The 18,465-nt window shown below is 45.8% G+C and overlaps 1 protein-coding gene across 4 annotated transcripts in view; it reads right to left on the bottom strand.

The window, feature by feature from the left end:
• Nucleotides 1–18,465, bottom strand: part of COL4A5 (collagen type IV alpha 5 chain) — a 132,864-nt gene that overhangs the window by 44,189 nt on the left and 70,210 nt on the right. For 3 of the 4 annotated variants that reach the window (XR_008311641.1, XM_053273942.1, XM_053273945.1), the window contains exons 10-29: nucleotides 17,033–17,095; nucleotides 16,804–16,839; nucleotides 16,677–16,718; nucleotides 16,471–16,563; nucleotides 15,759–15,812; nucleotides 15,607–15,663; nucleotides 12,972–13,016; nucleotides 12,831–12,884; nucleotides 12,692–12,733; nucleotides 11,989–12,121; nucleotides 10,858–11,031; nucleotides 10,198–10,281; nucleotides 6,007–6,099; nucleotides 5,659–5,729; nucleotides 5,372–5,563; nucleotides 4,347–4,515; nucleotides 3,763–3,855; nucleotides 3,564–3,668; nucleotides 2,355–2,452; nucleotides 660–810 (exon numbers count right to left, since the gene is read on the bottom strand). Coding sequence is in view for 3 of the 4 variants with exons in the window: in XM_053273942.1 (XP_053129917.1) it covers nucleotides 660–810; nucleotides 2,355–2,452; nucleotides 3,564–3,668; nucleotides 3,763–3,855; nucleotides 4,347–4,515; nucleotides 5,372–5,563; nucleotides 5,659–5,729; nucleotides 6,007–6,099; nucleotides 10,198–10,281; nucleotides 10,858–11,031; nucleotides 11,989–12,121; nucleotides 12,692–12,733; nucleotides 12,831–12,884; nucleotides 12,972–13,016; nucleotides 15,607–15,663; nucleotides 15,759–15,812; nucleotides 16,471–16,563; nucleotides 16,677–16,718; nucleotides 16,804–16,839; nucleotides 17,033–17,095 (1,849 nt within the window). In the remaining variant the exon portion in view is untranslated. Of the gene's footprint in view, nucleotides 1–659; nucleotides 811–2,354; nucleotides 2,453–3,563; nucleotides 3,669–3,762; nucleotides 3,856–4,346; nucleotides 4,516–5,371; nucleotides 5,564–5,658; nucleotides 5,730–6,006; nucleotides 6,100–10,197; nucleotides 10,282–10,857; nucleotides 11,032–11,988; nucleotides 12,122–12,691; nucleotides 12,734–12,830; nucleotides 12,885–12,971; nucleotides 13,017–15,606; nucleotides 15,664–15,758; nucleotides 15,813–16,470; nucleotides 16,564–16,676; nucleotides 16,719–16,803; nucleotides 16,840–17,032; nucleotides 17,096–18,465 lie in introns of those variants that run through there. The other variant, XM_053273943.1, reaches the window with a different exon arrangement.

Raw genomic sequence — 18,465 nt, forward strand, 5'->3', positions numbered from 1 at the left:
CATCTGGACACCCCGCCATAGCGCATACTTGACAAACGGCTTACAGGCCACAGTTTCTGATTCTGGTTTTGCAAGTTCAGAACTGGGGTGTGACGCCATGGCACTGAGCCCGCTGCATCTCTCGCTCCTCTTACTACCCTGAAACACCATGGAGCTTTTTCGCTGGTGAGGATGCTTTGCCATCTGCAGCGCAGGAGGGAAGGGTTAGGAAAACTACCTACAATAAGAGGGTCTTGAATATGTTTTATTCTACGGCTTGTTTTATCATGACCTTCGAAGAGATGCAATCTCTCCACTTTGGGGTGGTTTCCCGGGTCACTGGTATTTCCTGACTTCTTTCAGATAGACACCCAGATGTCACTCACAATGTTGCAAAGTTTTGGGTTGCTCGGTGTAAAGTCCACCAAGAGCTATGGCTGCTTTGCAGTTTGTGAGTGTACACTGAAGAGGGCTGCATGTCGGTATAATGATATTGGCCTGTGGCTGTAAAAAATGGATTTGATTTAATTCTGGTCTGCTCATTCGGACATCATGCCAAACTGCAGTTAAGCTCCCTTGACCATGATGCCTGAACCAAGCCCAGCCCTCTGAGCAGGGACAAGCACTTATGAGAAGCACAAGGTTCTAGGAGCCCAGTCTCCAGGTAAAGATTTCAGTACCTTTAGGGCCTGGTATTCCGTCAAAGCCTTCCCGTCCAGGAGAACCAGGGTTTCCTGGGAAGCCAGGATCACCTTGGGGGCCCTGTAAACCTTTAAAACCTGGCGGCCCAGGTGGTCCAGCTAGTCCTGGCACTCCAAATCCACGATCTCCCTGAGACGTGAGAGAAAGAGTTACTCAGATTAGTTCTCACTGAAACGATCCAGGATCAGTTCCTGAGGAAATCTGCTGTTCTCCCACCCCTTTTCCAAAGTAGAAATGTGGAAGCGTCAGGAGAGTCTAGAACTCTGCACTCTGAAGTTTCAGATTCTGTGACCAGGAAGCCCAAATTCTCATGCCAAAACAAAATGATGCAAATCATCCCGTTTCAAAATGGTGTATGTGTCTTGCTCATGAATTGAAATTAACCTGTAGAATATCGCACATTTCTCCTTGGTTTATCAGATTTTGAGATGCGTAGCAAAATGGTGGAGAGGATATAAGGAGGGACTGAATCATAACAATAGGGGTAATGAGAACTGAAGGTCACAGAAAGGGCCTAGAAGTTGTGCTGAGTACAGACCTTTGGGTCCTATTCACCCACACCTCTTTTGATCTCTAAACATGTACTAGAAATTGAAAAGTTTGAACTGGTTTCCATCCAACTATCAGAGAGATAGCCACATCAGTCTGTTAGGTGCTACATGATGCCTTTTTTCTATTCTCAATGAGGCACTGAAGCGTGTTCTTTTAAATGTATGCAATTAAATCTTTTTCAGAGCCATGTTCTGTGGGAAAGAAAACAGGGCAATTCCAAGGGTAATAGAATCAGGCATGCTACCATAAGCAAATTTTCAAGATGATATTATACATACCCACTGGAAAGAGAACATCTCCTACAATAAGACTATATTTCTTTTTACAAAATCTTTAAACAATATAGTGCCTGAAAAGTGCAAGATATGATAGTAACGGAATCAGAATTTTTGGACATACATATATTTATTTTTAAACTGTTTTAATTGATTTAATGCTTTTAATTGTTGTTTGTGCTTTTTAATTTGTAAATCACCCAGATATTTGTATATGGGGCGGTATAAAAATCTGCTAAATAAAATAACTTGTTAAAATATGGCCTTCTAGTAGGAGATGTTCTCTAGTCTGAGGGTGTGCTGAAAACCACCCTTTTAAAACAGGCTTTTGGCCAATGAGTGGCCTTCAGCTCTCTTTTTAACGTAGCTGTGTTTTATTTTAGCAGTTTGGTTTTTTAAAAAAAGCTTTATTTTTTATGATTTTATGTTGTTGTTAACTGTCCTTGAGCCTTCAAACAAAGGGCGGTGTCAAAATATAAATATAAATATTAAATAAATTAATATCAACTTGAAAATTTGCTTATGGCTACAGTCATTGGAAACCGTGGTAACGTGCCTGATTCCGTTACCCTTGGAATTGCTCTACATTCCGCGTCACCTGGGCAGCCACACAGTTCCTAGTGCGCTTGTCAAAAGGGATCATTAAAACGAACACTAGGCCAAAACCTTCATATCACCATCAAAAGCCAAGATACAAAAGAGAAACCCTAGTTCCTCATATCCCTCAAAGGACAAGACGACCCTGCACAGGAACGGCTCAGGACTTGTGCAATAAGCTGTTCCTCTCACTCCTTGGCACACTCGATTTGAATAAATAAAATAAACAGAAGGACCCCGGTTCCAGACCTTCTGTCCTGGTGCTCCAGGAGAGCCAGGTGATCCGTCGAGGCCCGCTCTTCCAGGTGTGCCTGGCGCTCCAGGGAGACCCGGAAGCCCGGGGAAACCTAAAATGCAACAAGAAAGGGGTTGGAGCACAAGAGCCACCAAGGATCAGCCCACTTTTAAAAAAAGAATCCATTCTTCTTTTAGTTTTAAAGGACCCCTTTCACATGAAATTGCCTAGCGGGCTGAAATCCCCATCTGAATGACTGCAGACCAGCAAAGCCGTCCTGTTCATTCCTTCTGTACAGCAGGATGCGCTCTCCATTTCAGATTTCATCTCTTACCTCCAAAGAGCACCGTGTGGTTAAATATCAAGAACAGGGGATCAAGCAGATCCTTGGGGTGTGGATGCCAACAACCCCCCGCCTTGCTTTGAGCTGATGGTCTTCCTGCCCCTCCCTCATTTTCTCATTGCCTGGCTGCAAGGTCAGAATTTCCACAGACATCCATGCTCATAAGTTAAAAGTGAAAGGCAGGACAAGAAAAGAATGCATGGGGGTGGGTGGGGGCAGGTCTATCAATGGCTACTAGTCTTGATGGATATAGGCTACCTCCCAGATCAGAGGCAGGAGGCCTCCAAATCCCAGTTGCAGGGGAGCAGCAGCAGGAGGGGGGGGAGCATGCTCTTGCTTGTGGGTTTCCCAGAGGCATCTTGTGGGCCACAGTGGGAAACAGGGTGCTGGGCTAGAAAGGCCTTGGGCCTGATCCAGCAGGGTGTTCTTATGACCATAGCAGCAAATAGAATAATTTTTTTAAAAAAAATGGATCACAGAAGTAGCTTCCAGACCTCTTTGTGCCTATAGTCCCAAGGGAAATTTTATTACACTTTTGTCTTCCTTCAGAACTCAGTTCCTCTCTCACTTTAATCCTCACAAGAACCCTGTAGGGTAGGACATGGTGGGGGGAAAAGTGGCCAGTCACCAATTAAGCCTTCTAGAATGGGTAAGGATTTGCACCCGGGTCTCCCCAGGCTAACCCCAATATTCTAGGCCCAAGGGTTCTCAAAACCTAGGTCTCCAGATGTTGCTGGACTAGAACTCCCTCCAAACCCAGCCACAATAGCCGAAGCCAAGTTGGGAGCTGTAGTCCGACAACATCTGTGGGCCCAAGGCAGGGACCCCTGGGCTGATCACTACACCATGCTGCCATTTCAGAATATTAGAGAGAACAAACCTTTTGGCCCCGGTGGGCCAGGAAGTCCAATGCCTGAGATTCCTGGGTCACCTTTTGCACCTGGAATTCCTGGCAATCCCGGTTGCCCTGGCTGACCAGGATCACCTGCAGCAGAAATATATATTCAGTCGGCAAAAGCAAAACGCACAAGATCTACAAGCTGATGCCATTTCACCAGGAAGTGCAGCTAACCTCTTACCTGGAAACCCCACTTCGCCATCTCGGCCGGGGGGACCAGGGATACCTGGCTGTCCGGATTCAGTAATAGTTTGGCCAGGATCACCTTTGGGTCCTGAAAGTGGAAAAGGTGCCATTTAAAAGAACCCCATGATAAGAGTAAAAGAAGATAAAGGATCAGGCTCAAGCTATCGTACTTCAGACACATCGTGCGAAGACCCAGCTCCCTTGAGAAGTCCATAATGCTGGGGAAAGTGGAAAGCAAGAGAAGAAGAGGACGACCAGCAGCAAGGCGGATGGACTCAATGACAGCAGCAGTGAATGCACCACTGAGAGACCTTCAAGGCCAAGTGGAAGACAGATCATCCTGGAGAGAATCTATCTATGTGGTCGCTAAGCGTCGACACCAACTTGACGGCACTCACTCACTCAATCAAAAAAGTGTCCGGGGTTTTAAAATGGTAGGTCCCCCAATTTTGTGGGGGGGGAGGGGGAGAATTGACCAGCAGGACGGTCAGAAATGTCTCCTTAAAATAAACATTTTAAAACACAAGTGTTCATGTTACTGTTTATTCCCGTTATTGTTTGCTCAATACCTCAACATACCTGGAACTCCAGGGGCTCCTGGACGACCCGAAACACCTTGACTGCCTTTCTCGCCTGGGGGACCTTGTGGGCCAAATCCAGGAGGACCCATAGGCCCTCGTTCCCCGGGGATTCCAGGCAACCCCGGATCACCAGCAGGCCCCCTTTCCCCTTTGAAAGCAATGCCTGCCTGAAAAGGATAAGGAAAGACCAAGAGGGAAAATGTTGCATCAGAACAGTAATTATTTAGAACGCGAGTCTTTTGGCCAGTTCACACCACTGCCATCACTGGTACTGGGATACTGGGATCTTCAGGGGTTGGACCACCTTTTGCAGGCCCTTTGATGGGTGTGGGTTTTTGGAAGTATCAGAACTGGTAGAGCCGTGATGCCACCCCCTCACCCCCCCCCCCCGACAGAGGACTTGAAACCTATCTGGAGGTCATCTGTATATATGTTGCTGGGATCTGCAGAAAGAAATAGTGGAGACACATCCTACAGTTTTCCAGAGAAGAGAGTCCTGCCTTGAGGGGCATAGGGACATAGGAAGCTGCCTGGTACTGAGTCAGACCCTTGGTCCATCTCGCTCAGTATCGTCTACACCAGAGATTCTCAACGTTGGGTCCCCAGATGGTATTGTACTTCAACTCCCATAATCCCCAACCAAAGGTCATTGGGGCTGGGAATTATGGGAGTTGAAGTCCAATAACATTTGGGGACCCAACGTTGAGAATCCCTGCTCTACACTGACTGGCAGCGGCTCTCCAAGGTTCCAGGCAGGAGTCTTTCCCAGCCCTACCTGGAGATGCTGCCAGGGACTGACCTCCTTCCTACTCAAGAGGTCTGGAACAGATTGATAGAGCCAGTGAGAATCTGAAGTATATAGTTGAGAGAGTGAAGAACGTTGCATACACAGAGCTGGGAAACACCAGCTAATGGGGCCTCGTTCATTTGACTGTATTAGGTTGGCAATCTCCACTAATCCAAATGGATTGACATTTTAATTATAAGGCAGCCCACCTATACTTTGTATGAGAATGAACTTACGGGTTCTCCTTTGGACCCAGGGAGGCCTGGGGGTCCATCTTGTCCACGAGAACCATCCAATCCTGGCAGGCCTGGAGGGCCGGGAAACCCAGGCTCCCCCTTTTCGCCTTTCAGTCCTGGGAAGGCAAGGATGTCACCCGGGTCCCCTTTTGTACCAGGACGCCCGGGGGGCCCTTGAGGGCCAGGAAGACCCTAAGAAAAGAAACAACAACTATTTCAGCCATGAAGATGGCACAGATCCCTCCCGACACTCTCCCTCCAACAAATAACCCTGAAATGATGCTTACTGGTGTCCCAGCGGGACCCGCGAGGCCAGGGATGCCTCTGTCACCTTTTAGCCCAGGAAAACCAGGAGACCCTGATTGCAAAAGGGAAAGAAAGAAGAAGAAAAAGAACACATCGCAGCTAGAAAAAAAAAAAGAGTCTCCTTTATTTATCCCTGTGCATCTCATGCAGGAACCTGCTCACCAGCTCTTGTATGTTCTAAAAAGTGGCCATACGTTTCTGCCACGGGTTGTGTGTCAACTGTTGTTGTTTACGCAGCTGGGTTGGCATACCACATCCATGTGCTATGGTGGAAATGCATCGCCCCAATGTGGTAGGGACTTAGAGGAATGAAAGTAGCGACTGCATACCTGGGCTTCCAGGTAACCCTGGTAGACCCTTCTCCCCCGGAGGGCCAGGAATGCCAGTTCCTATGCAGTTAAAACACGTGTCTCCTTTATCACCTGGAAACAAAGACATAAGCAACGAGGCCCCGTCAGTGGGTGGCATTGCATGTGTTATAAGCTCAAGAACCCTATTATCATTTCGATTTGGGCTTCCTCTAAAGATTTGGCTTGCCGCCTTGATGATTAGGGAGGACTCAGAGTAACAAGCCATGCAAGGTTTTAGGTGTTCTGTATTCAGGCACTGTGAACTAACTGTGCACTGTCCCTTAAATATATTCAGACCTGTCCCCCTTCTCTAGGACTAGGAGGTTAAACCATGCTGCAGGCCTGTATTAAGAGCCTCGTTATAAAGCTTCATATAATCTTCCGGGTCATACGAGCCACTTCTATACTCAATTGCTGCTATGTGACTCTAACCCCCACCCCCCTACAAAGACCGTTGCCAAGTTCTGTGCAGCTGCGATTGGCATCCGGCGAAGGATGATAACTGATGGGCTCCCCTAATCTGATTCTTGATAACACTCGCCTTCATACTCTTCGTATTATACTAATTGTGCGATGGCAGTGCATAATATTTTATTAGATTAATGTAGTGCAACTTTGCCATTTTTAGTAATACTCCAATTTATGGTAACCGTTTTAGTTTTAACTATTCTTAATTTTAATTCTAGCTTTCTACTACATATGTAATCATTTTCAGCTATATTACTATTTTAAATTCCCCTTTTTATCTTTTCTGTGCATTTTGTTTTGGAAATAGTATGCTTGGTGGTTTTAGTTTCTTAGTATTGTAGCTTGTTTCTTTTTAAAATTGTAATTATTCTTAATTCTAGCCTTTTCAAAATATCATCGTATTTGTAGTCACCACTATCAACATGTAACTTTTCTCTAGTATTACCTTCATTTAATGTGTAATTTTATGCTGGTCTCTGACTGTAATAAAGGTTACTTGACGTGACTTGAGTGAGACACACCTGGTAGAATGCCATTATACGATGTCACCCATAGCATCCAATGGACACAACGTATGACATAAGCTGCCAACCCCTCCCACTCCCCAAGGCCCATCACATTTTCCATGCAAGATGGATTCTTCTTCAAATCAGCCAGCCCTTGCTCCATACAAGAAGTGGTAAACTTGCTTAGACTTGTTCCAATTTCCAACATATGGTAGGGAAGCAAATTCTAACACAATGGCCAGGTGAGAAAGAACTAGGGATGTGTGAACAGGTTCGAACCAGGGTGGTTCGAAGGTTCGAATTCAAACGGAACCAGCCATCAGGTTCGAGCTGCAGGTTCAAATTCGAACCTAACCAGGGGGTGGTTTGATTCGAACCAGTTAGAACTGGTTAGAACCGGTTCAGACATCCAAAAATTGGTAGGATGGTAGCTGGCACCCAGGGGTACCTCTTTGCACTAGACCACCACTCACTCTGGGCCACCCCAGCAACCCACAAGTGGCTTTAAGGTTTTTCTCCATAGGGAAGAATGAATGTTTCAGCAGCCCCATAACTGCACTTGGGGGGTGCTGGGGTGGCCCAGAGCGAGGGTTCCAATCACATCCATGGGTTGCTAACCTATGGGGTACTGGGTTTTGTTGTTTCTGAAGTGTTCTGAGTGTAGATTCTTTGGAAGCATATAAGATTTTCAATGACAAACCATGAATCCACTCTCATCTGCTAACCTTAAAGACACATAAACTTCAAAAATCACTTAAAAATCAGCCCTTTGCCCAATTCCTTTCAAATAATTCTAATAGCTTCCTGGCCCCCCTTGGGCACTACCACCCACCACACACTGCTCTTGGACACCCCTTTCCCCACCCCCCACCCCCGACGTGAAGCTATACATTAGCTGACACCTCCATGCTTCTTTATGGAGAAAAACCTTAAAGTCACGTAAACTTCAAAAATCACTTAAAAATCAGCCTTTTGCCCAATTCCTTTCAAATAATTCTGATAGCTTCCTTGCCCACCTTGGGAACTACCACCCACCACACTGCACTCTAGGACACCCCTTTCTCCTCGACGTGAAGCTATACATTTGCTGCAATCCTCATTATTCTCTATGAAGAATTCCTAAATAATTTTAAAATTCACCAATAATCAGAGGAGTGTCTGATTGCCTTGGAACTTTGTGGATAGTAGGCACCCCTGGTTGTCTACCACCCACCCCACCTTTGTGCCCCTAGGTGCTCCACAATAGGGGATATGGGCTGGTTGGGGCCCATTATACCCTATGAGAAAAATAATTTAAAATATTTCAAATATTCATAAAAAATCATAGGGGTGTCCAATTGCTTCGGGGTTTGCGTGGTTGTTGGCACCCATGGGTGCTCCACAATAGGGAATAATGGGCTGGTTCAAGTCCCATTATACCCTATGATAAAAAAATAAAAATATTTTTCAAAAATTCATAAAAAATCGTACGAGTGTCCAATTGCTTTGGGGTTTGGGTGGCAGGTACCCCTGCATGCCAGCTACCATCCTACCAATTTTTGGTTGTCCAAATCAGTTCAAGCTGGTTCAAATTCGAACTGAACCAGGGGGAGGTTCGAGCAAAACCAAAAGTGAACCACCCCCTCCTGATTCTAACCTGGTTCGAATTCGAACCGGAAAAACCGGTTTTGTGCACATTCCTAGAAAGAACCATGACATCGAATCCGTGACCTAAAAGGTGGCCCAAGATCTGTTCACATTAAGCAGCTTTTGCCAAAAATGTCTGTTAAGACACATGGTATCCTTCTTTTGACACCAAGGAATGGTTCCAAATAAGTTTGCAAAATGACAAGGGAGGACGGTCAGCTGCTCAAAGGGGGACAGAAGTTAGAACTAGCACCGGCTTCAAGCAGTTCTTGGAATGCCACAGTCTATATAGGGCATATATTATTATTATTACATTACATTTATGTACCACCCAACTCACGACGACTCTATGACGTTGCCTTCTACTGACTCAGACCACTGGGCCCTCTAGCTCAGTACTGCAAGCACCAGGGGTTCTCAAACGTGGGTCCCCAGATGTCGCTGATTACAACTCCCATCGGCACCAGCCACAATGGCCAAAGACCATTGTGGCAGGAGACAATGGGAACTGTAGTCTAGCAACATTTGAGGACCCAAGTTTGAGAACTCCTGGCCTACACTAGCCAACAGTGGCTCTCCAAACTTTCACAGAGGACTTTGTCTAGCTCTAACTTGCCTAGGCAGCAAGAGGTTGCCAGTTCGAATCCCTGCTGGTATGTTTCGATGGGAAACACCTATATCGGACAGCAGCAATATAGGAAGATGCTGAAAGGCATCATCTCATACTTCATAGAAATCGAATGAATGAATGAATGAATGAATCTGTGCGGGAGATGGCAAACGTAAACCCCTCCTGTATTCTGCCAAAGACAACCACAGGACTCTGTGGTCGCCAGGAGTCAACACCAACACAACAGCACAACTTTATATGCCACCTAATGGTGCAGTGGGGAAACAACCTGTCTAAAGAGCAGGAGACTGTTGGTTCGAATGCCTGCTGTTGTCTTTCCCAAAATATGGGAAACTCCTATATATATAGGAAGGTGCTGAAAGGCATCATCTCACACTGTGCACGAGATGGCAATGGTCAACCTCTCCTGTATTCTACCAAAGACAATCACAGGGCTCTGTGGTTGCCAGGAGTCGGCACTGACTCAACAGCAAACCTGTTACTACTACTACTACCTGGAGATGCTGGAATGTGGGGCCTCCTGCATGAAAATCAGATGCACTACCACCAAGGAAGCACTTTTTCATAAAGTGCATAATTAATATATGGAATTCCTTGCCATGGGATGCAGTGACAGCCCCCTGCTTGGATGGCTTTAAAAGAGGCTTAGCCAAATTTATGGAGGACAACGGGCCTATCAGTGGCAACCAGTCTGGTGGCTATAGGCTGCATCCAGCCTCAGAAGCAAGATGCCTCTAAATCCCGGTTGCAGGGGAGCAACTGCAAGAGAGGGCAGGCCCTCCACTTCTTGCCTGCAGGCTTCTCAGAGGCATCTGGTGGGCCACTGTGGGAAACAGGATGCTGGACTGGTTAGGCCTTGGGCCTGATCCAGCAAGACTTACGTTTTTAAGCTATGGCTCTCTTTGACAAACAAGAGTGAACAATGTTATGAAAATATACCTTTCTGGCCTCTCTCCCCCATAAATCCTTGCTCTCCTGGGAGGCCCGGGAGGCCAGGGGGTCCTCGCTCACACAGCCTTCCAGCTGAAAAGAAAAGGAAATGCAATGCAAAAAGTGAGCAAGCCAATGGGCAGATGCACCAAAGGCAACTGGGGTGGCTTGCTTTATCTCTCGTTATCAAAAAACCTTTAAAAACAACAAGCAGAATATTCTACCAAGACAACCCATCAAAAGGAATGCCTTCTGCAATCATCTGGGAACTTGTGATTCCAACCTGCCCCCTAGTGGAAAGAAAAGGTGTAACCCAATACCTGGATCACTGTATGGCAACAAACGGGAAGAAAGGAAAGTTTTTAGTATTTATCGAAAACTATCTATACCCTGCTCCTCCAACATACTACTACTCAGGCAGCTTATGATATTAATAAAATAGATACAATATAGAATGATAAAAATTTAATAAAATGTAACAAGTTAAAAGACCAGGCTAAATCCACATTCAACTCTTACAAATTTTAAAAGTTTCAAACTGAAAGTTATGAATAAAAAGGTAAAAACTAAGAAAACTACCAGATATAAGCAGCAGATAAAATATTTAAAAGCCTCTGTAGAAAGATGTGTCTTCAATTAGTGGATTGATAGTTGGGGGACATTACTTACTGTCTGGTATAGTTGTCCCAGGTGGACCAGGCGGGCCGGGCAGGCCAGGGGATCCAGGCCGTCCATCAAGTCCACGTTGCCCCGGTATGGAAATCCCAGGTACCCCTTGATCGCCCTTCTGTCCTCTTTCCCCAGGTAGGCCAGGAGCACCAGGTGGGCCTACGCTTGGAATTCCTACAGCGGGGTTGGGGGGAGACACATTGAAGTTCTCAGTATCTCCATAAGAGGAGCCAGTTTGAGTTGGCAAGGTTCCAAAAGCCAGTATCCTTTCTGGGGGTGCTTTGGCAGCTCCATGAAGGGGCAACTCTCTGAAACAGGCCCTCCTTGGCAGGTCACCACTGGTGTTCCAGGCATACCAACAGAAATCTCCACTGTAAAGACCTTGGGCCTTAAGGGATTCAACAGGAATTATACAAATGATGGTCTGGTTTGTTTTTCATACCAGTCTGAGTTAGCATAATTTAATACATGACAGTACCTTTAGTCAGATCATATTTAGGTTTTTTTGGGTGAACATTAATAGGACTGTCTTTTTTTGAAGTTATTACATCACCCATCTAGACATGATCTTTCCATCCGGATGCATTCGAGACTACAGATCTTCAACTGGTGATTTGGAATTTTTATATGCTCTATTTACCCAATAGAAGACTACTCTGAATCTAAGATGACATCCTTAAAAACAGAGGTCAAATACAGCTTATACCTGTGTTTTCCTGAAAAGAATAAGATTCTAAATTTAAGACAGTCCCCTGACTTTTCACATCAAAGAACTTGGGGGTGGGGGGAACCTTAGTCTTGGATTCAGATAAATACAGTATATATTTTTAATATGGTTTGACTTAGTATTATTTAATACATGACAACACCTCAAGTCAGATCATTTTTAGGTTTGGGGTTCTAGTTGCATCTCTTTCTTATCCATTCAGCAAAATGAGACCCTCAAGATAGTAGAGTGGCCCATCCCATTTCAAGCTGCAGGTGGGGGAAGACCACTTTTGAAGACTTCCCGCCATTAAAACCCCCTCCCTGGATGTCAAATAAACACAGGAGTGGCCTATCTGAGGATCTCCAGATGTTGTTGGACTACAACTCCCATCATCCCCACCTGCAATAAACTTGTTTTCTTACCAGCGGGACCAGGCAACCCAGGGGGTCCCTGTAGGCCAGGATAGCCACGATCACCTTTCTCTCCAGGAAACCCTGGTAAGCCTTTGCTTCCTTTTGCTCCCACTGTTGAATCAATCCCTGTCCTGGAAATCACCTATCATATTCCACGAACCAAGAAAAACGTGATTCAGAGAGAGAAGGACCAAGGAAAAGACTCCCCCAAGCTGATTACAATCTTGGCTACAGTTATGCTTTCATTTAAAGTTATTTTATACTACTTCAGTAAAACGAACACTGGTAAACAACAATTCAAAGACTACACTGAAAGCTAGATAGCTATGTACAAGCTGTGAGATGGAAAAAGTGATTTTAGTTAAATTCAAAGATGGAATATCAGAACATAGGAAGCTGCCCTACTCAGTCAGACCCTTGAGCCTTCTAGCTCAGTATTGTCTGCACAGAGTGGCAGTGTCTCCCCAATGTTTCAGGCAGGAGTCTCTCCCAGCTCTACCTGGAGGTGCCAGGGAGTGAACCTGGGACCTTCTGCATGCAAAACAGGTGCTCTTCCACTGAGCTATGGCCCCATTCCTAAAGGGGAATATCTTACAGCGCTCACATGTAGTCTCCCATCCAAATGCAAACCAGGCCAGACCCTGCTTAGCACAGGGGACAATTCATGCAACCAATTTAAGGGAGGGGACAGAATGAACCAACAACAACTTACGCGTCCGGGAGGACCAGGGGGACCCGCTTCACCTTTCTGACCCTGCCAACAAAGTTGCAGCACGCAAATTAAAGAGAAGACTGACCAGGAAGCATACGCACATGCATGTGAAAATTCTGCATTACACAAACACACTCACTTTTTCTCCATCTCTTCCGGGAAAGCCGGATGCACCGCGGTCACCAGGCAAACCCTTCCAAGGAGAGAAAACACACAAACAATTCTCAAAATATGTAAATAGTATAAGATGATTCTATAAAGAAAGGTGCGGCATACTCACAGCCAAACCGGGCTGGCCGGGGTCTCCGTCCTTGCCAGGTTTCCCCTTTAAGAGACAAATGAGGATTGGGAAACAATTAAACAGCTTAGCAGGAAGATGTTGACACTGCACTGCTGGGTTGCTAAAACAGGATGCAAAGCTCTGTCTCTCCAGGATTAGTCTTAAGATAAATGTCAACAGGCAGGAGACCCTTGAAGTTAGCAAGCTTAAGTAAAACACTCAAATAAAGCCCAGGGCTGATAATGAAAGGAGAAGCAGCACCAATAGGCAACAGCAAGAATCCTTACTGAGAATTTAAACATGAAAAAAACAACCTTAGACTGAGCTGGTGATGCTCCCACCAGAACATCTTCTTCTATGGGGGGATATTCAGTGGCAGCCCCAGGCTATGAGATGCGCATGCTCTCTGTGATCTACACATCTCCTTGCCACCAGGGAAATCCACCCTCTGCCCAGAGGAAGAGGAGAGGCAAGTGAGCAGGAAGAAGGGGGTGCTGCTCCTCCGTGCCCCTCTCCCTGCTCACTTGCCTGGCCCTCCCCATCTAGACCAGAGGGAGAAGGCAGGAGGGCAAGGAGAGAGACTCAGCCAGAGGACCAGGGAGTGGCCAAAGGGCCCCCTGTTAGTGCATGGCCCTACGCAATTTGAAAGAAGCCATTCCAAGTTTTAATAAAGGTGGAAGCCGTTCAGAAAAGTCTCACACACTCTCTAAAACATTTTTTGCCTTTCTTGTCCTTTTTTGCCTTTCTTGTCCTTTTGAAAGAAAAAACGGAGTCGGTGGGAATAAAACTCTCTCCTGGAAAATCATTCTTTATAAAATTGTACCTCCTCATGCACCGAGCTATGGTATATTTTCTTTTCTTTTTAAAGATACTCCTGATAACTGAGCAAAGAGGCACTTTAAAAAGTGGCGATTCTCTTATATTTAGCAGGGGGAGAGCACTTGGTCTTATCCAACTCCAGCACAGCATCCCTCCAGTGGCTCTGTTGCTGATCCTTTGGAGACTGGGAACCATCTTCCTTCCTTCCTTCCTTCCTTCCTTCCTTCCTTCCTTCCTTCCTTCCTTCCTTTGTAGACCACTTTATATAGAAAACTACTTTTGTTGAACAGTGGTATAAAAATATTTGTTGTAGTAGCATCGTAATTTGTACATTGATTCTTCCACGGTGCTTTGACATCAGTGAGAGCTCACATATATGATGTCACTCTTCTGTCATAATATGCAATGTATATTCAGATGGTCCCTCTTTAAGGGGTTGGCCTTCCACTCTTTCAGTTATCCACCAACACAGATGTAAGGATAAGTCTCAGATGGGACAAGCTGCTTGCAGGCTCTTGCTTGCCCAAGAGTGAGTCAATTGGGGTTAAGTCCAAGCAGTTCCTCAAACGTCCGAGCTGTGGTAGAAGGTCAACCATTAGCCCTTCAACTGGCTGGAGACTAGAGAGGATCACCTGTTTCTTCATTAAAATGGTGGCCATATGACCTGTAGCTGTGAGTGTGCCCACTGCAGGGACAGATCCAGGAAGCAGTCGTTACTCCAGATTCATAAGATCACATCCTTTTGACTCTGGATTAATTAATGTGGCACCAACCAGTCCCTTTTTTATCCAGGAAAAACTGAACATGGGAACATAGGAAGCTGCCTTAGACCAGGTCAGACCATTGGTCCATCTGGCTCCTGGATTGCAGGCAGGAATCTCTCTCTTCCTCTCTTGGAGATGCTGCCAGGGAGGGAACCTGGAACCTTCTGTAGGCAAAGCAGATGCTCTAGGGCAGGGATTCTCAACGTTGGGTCTCCAGATGTTATTGGACGTCAACTCCCATAATCTCCAACCAAAGGCCACTGGAGCTGGGGATTATGGGAGCTGAAGTCCAGTAACATCTGGGGACTCAACATTGAGAATCCCTGCTCTAGGGAATGGACTAAAATGAATGCCCGGGAATGCCCACTGAAAAGCCCTGGTTCCTTCCAAATGGCCATGGAATGCATTGGAATGCCAACGGCTACCCCATGCATTCCTATGGCCCTTTTGAAGGCGGAACATAGGAAGCTGCCTTCTACTGGGTCAGACCCTTGATCCATCTAGCTCAGTATTGTCTGCACTGACTGGCAGAAGCAATCCAAGGTTTCAGGCAGGAGTCTCTCCCAGCCCTACCTGGAGATGCTGCCCAGGAGTGAACCTGGGACCTTCTGCATGCAAAGCAGATGCTCTTCCACTGAGCAGCACCCCCACCCCCCTAGAGCAGGGGTAGGCAGCCTTGGTTCTCCAGCTGTTGTTCAACAACTCCAATGATCTCCAGCCACAATAAATTGCAGATGGGGATGATGGGAGTTGTCATTCAACAACGGCTAGAGAGCCAAGGTTGCCCACCCCTGCCCTAAGGGGAATATCTTGCAAGGCTCACATCCAAATGCAAACCAAGGCAGACCCTGCTTAGCAAAGGGGGACAATTCATGCTCGCAACCAGAGGACCAGGTCCCCTCCTCCTGCTGCCTGGTTCAGTGGTTTCTTTCATCCACAACATCATAGGGGAAAGGAAAGGTTCTTACCCAGCATAAGGTGGCCCAACCCGAATTTCTCAAAGCTAAACATGGTTTGGAAAGATAAATGTCGAGTTCAAGGAAGTTACTTACTCTTTTGCCTGGTTCTCCTTGCTCACCTTTTTCACCTTTCCCGCCACCTGGAGGGCCCTGGAAGCAAGAAATACAGCTCAGTCCCTCTGTGCACAGACTTTACAATATGTCAAAACACCTTCAAGAACAGCATCAAGGAGGAAGCTACTTACAGGAGGACCTGGTGGCCCAGGGGGACCCAAGGGGCCTCGGTCACCTGGAACACCCTGCCAAGCATGGGTGGGGGGAGAGAAAGAAAGAGGTCTTTTTAGCAAAAATAATGACCTTTTGAAGGTTCCAAGATTTCGTTCCCATTCATCATAACTTCATGAGGACTGGTGGCACTGCTGCCGCACTTCATGAGGACTAGTGGTATTATCTTTGAGTGCAATCCTGCCCTCCATGCATAGATAGCAGACACCAAAACCTTCTATCAAAAGCTACTAGTCGGAGGGCTACAGGCCACCTCCATCCTCAAAGGCAGGATGCCTCTGAGTCCCAGTTGCAGGGGAGTAACAGCAGGAGAGAGGGCCTGCCCTCAACTCCTGCCTGTGGGCTTCCAGCGGCATCTGGTGGGCCACTGTGTGAAACAGGATGCTGGACTAGATGGGCCTCCTTGGGCCTGATCCAGCAGGGCTGTCATTATGTTCTTATGTAAGCCACTCATGCTCAACTGAACAAAGCAAGCTGTTCTAGTTTTGGTGCTCATTTAAAGGATCCGCCTCTGCTATGCTGCACCTTACAGAAACACCTTTATGTTTGGGTTTTTAAAAAATTATTATTAAACTGTGGATCTGGGAGTCCTCCTCCTCCTCCTCCTCCTCAGTGCACTATGATGGAGCTGGGCAACCCTGTGAGGACGAGAGCCATCTCCGCTCCACTCACCTGATCTCCTTTTTGAAACACTGCATCATTTGTACTTTTCTGTTCTCCGATTTGTCCTGGTGGCCCAGGGGGTCCTTGAAGTCCCTGCTCACCCTAATTCCCCAAGAGAGAGCAAGACACGTTTGCTGGCATTAACCTTCTTCAAATGAAGGAGGACAAGAACTAGCAGAATTGAGATCTGATAGGCCTGAACTCCACTCACTGACCTTTTCTCCTTTGGGCCCTTGGAAGTTCAAGCCCATGTTGCCCTGAGAAGAGGATTAAAAATGATCAAAAACAAAGGACAAAACTTTGAACAAAACGCATCTACGCACATGACAAAGCATACCCTACCTTAGGGCCTGGCAATCCTGGCTGGCCAGGAGGACCCTGCAAAGAACACACACAAACCATCATTCCAGGTTTAAGTCTACAAGCCACACCCAACAACTCCACTGCCAGAGACTGGTCCTCTCCATCTGGCTAGCTCTACCGCAGATGCCTTTTGACTAAATGAAAGAAACGCCAAATGGCGCCACTTACTCATTCTGCAGGCTAGGCAGAAGTAGTCGAGGACACGTACCGTCAAACCTGGTGGCCCAGGGGGGCCAAGAGGACCTTGCACTCCAGTGGGACCCGAGGGGCCCTAGAATGAGAAGAGGAGAAACAGGCCACATTGCTTTGAGAGCCATGTATCTGAAAAAAATGGAGGAGGACACGGGAAATATGTGGTTCTTCCTGCTAATTTGGCAAGGAGGTACCATTTAAAAGGGGCCGCTCCTCTTCTTTGGAACACTCCCTCGCCCCTCGCCCCCGCAGAGTCGTTCAGCCCCCTCCCGGGCTGCTTTTAAGCCCCTTCTTGAGACACACCTGTTTCGCCAGGTGTTTGCCCTTTAATATTTTTTTTTAATTGATTGTTGTTGGTATTTCTGTTGTTCACCGCCTAGAGACTTTGGAGGAGGCGGTATATAAGAAGTTGCAATAAATAAATAAATTTAAAGAGATGTCTCTCTTATGTTTAGCAGAGGGTGAATAAATGTCCATCTCCAACCTCAGCTCAGTGTCCCTCCAGTGGTTGTTGTTGCTGTCCATCTTGTGGGCAATTCCAAGGGTAATGGAATCAAGCATGCTGCCACTTTTTCCAATGACTATAGCCATAAGCAAAATTTCAAGTTGATACTCTATATACGCACTGGCAAGAGGACATTTCCTACTATAAGGACATATTTTTTACAAAACCATCAAATATTACAGTGTCATGCACAACACATCAGTAACAGAATCAGACATGATGTCCTAAAAGTCTGGATCTGTTACCAATGTATTTTGAACATTTCAGATACTATAATATTTAAGGATTTTCTAAAAATATTGTCTCATAGTAGGAGATGTTCTCTTGCCAGTGGGCAAACTTAAATGTCAACTTGAATCTGCTTATAGCTAGTCATTGAAAAAATGGTAACATGCCTGATTCCGTTACCATTAGAATTGCCCTTGTGTTCTTTTCTAAAATTATGAGCCCATGTGAGACAGGGAACCATTTTCTTCTTCCTTCTACTATTTAAGCCACTTTGAGAATGTTTTGTTGAAAAGTGGTATATACATATTTTTAATGAAATGATAATAAAACAGCTTAAAAAAAATTAAAATGCTTTTATTGAAGACAGGGCCTTTTCGGTTCTTGCCCCTCAACTTTGGAACATCTGTCCAGAAGAGCTTCTCTATGCTCCCTCCCTCAAGAATTTAAAAAAAACACACCAGACACAAATCTTTTTTGAAATCCATTTTAATGTTTTATCCTCTGCTTATATCTTGTAGGGTTGTTGTTTTTTTTTAAAAAAAATATTCTTAGCTTTTACCTCCTTACTTGTAAACTTTTAATTTGTAACTTGTAAAATTTGTAACTTCTAAATGTGATTTTAGCTTTGTCTTTTAACTTAATCAATTTTATTATTTTTTTATTGCTTGATATTGTATCTATTAATGCTGTGAACTGCCCAGAGATGTACGTGCAGT

Source organism: Hemicordylus capensis, chromosome 11, assembly GCF_027244095.1.
Source record: "Hemicordylus capensis ecotype Gifberg chromosome 11, rHemCap1.1.pri, whole genome shotgun sequence".
In the NCBI taxonomy this organism is placed as follows: domain Eukaryota; kingdom Metazoa; phylum Chordata; class Lepidosauria; order Squamata; family Cordylidae; genus Hemicordylus; species Hemicordylus capensis.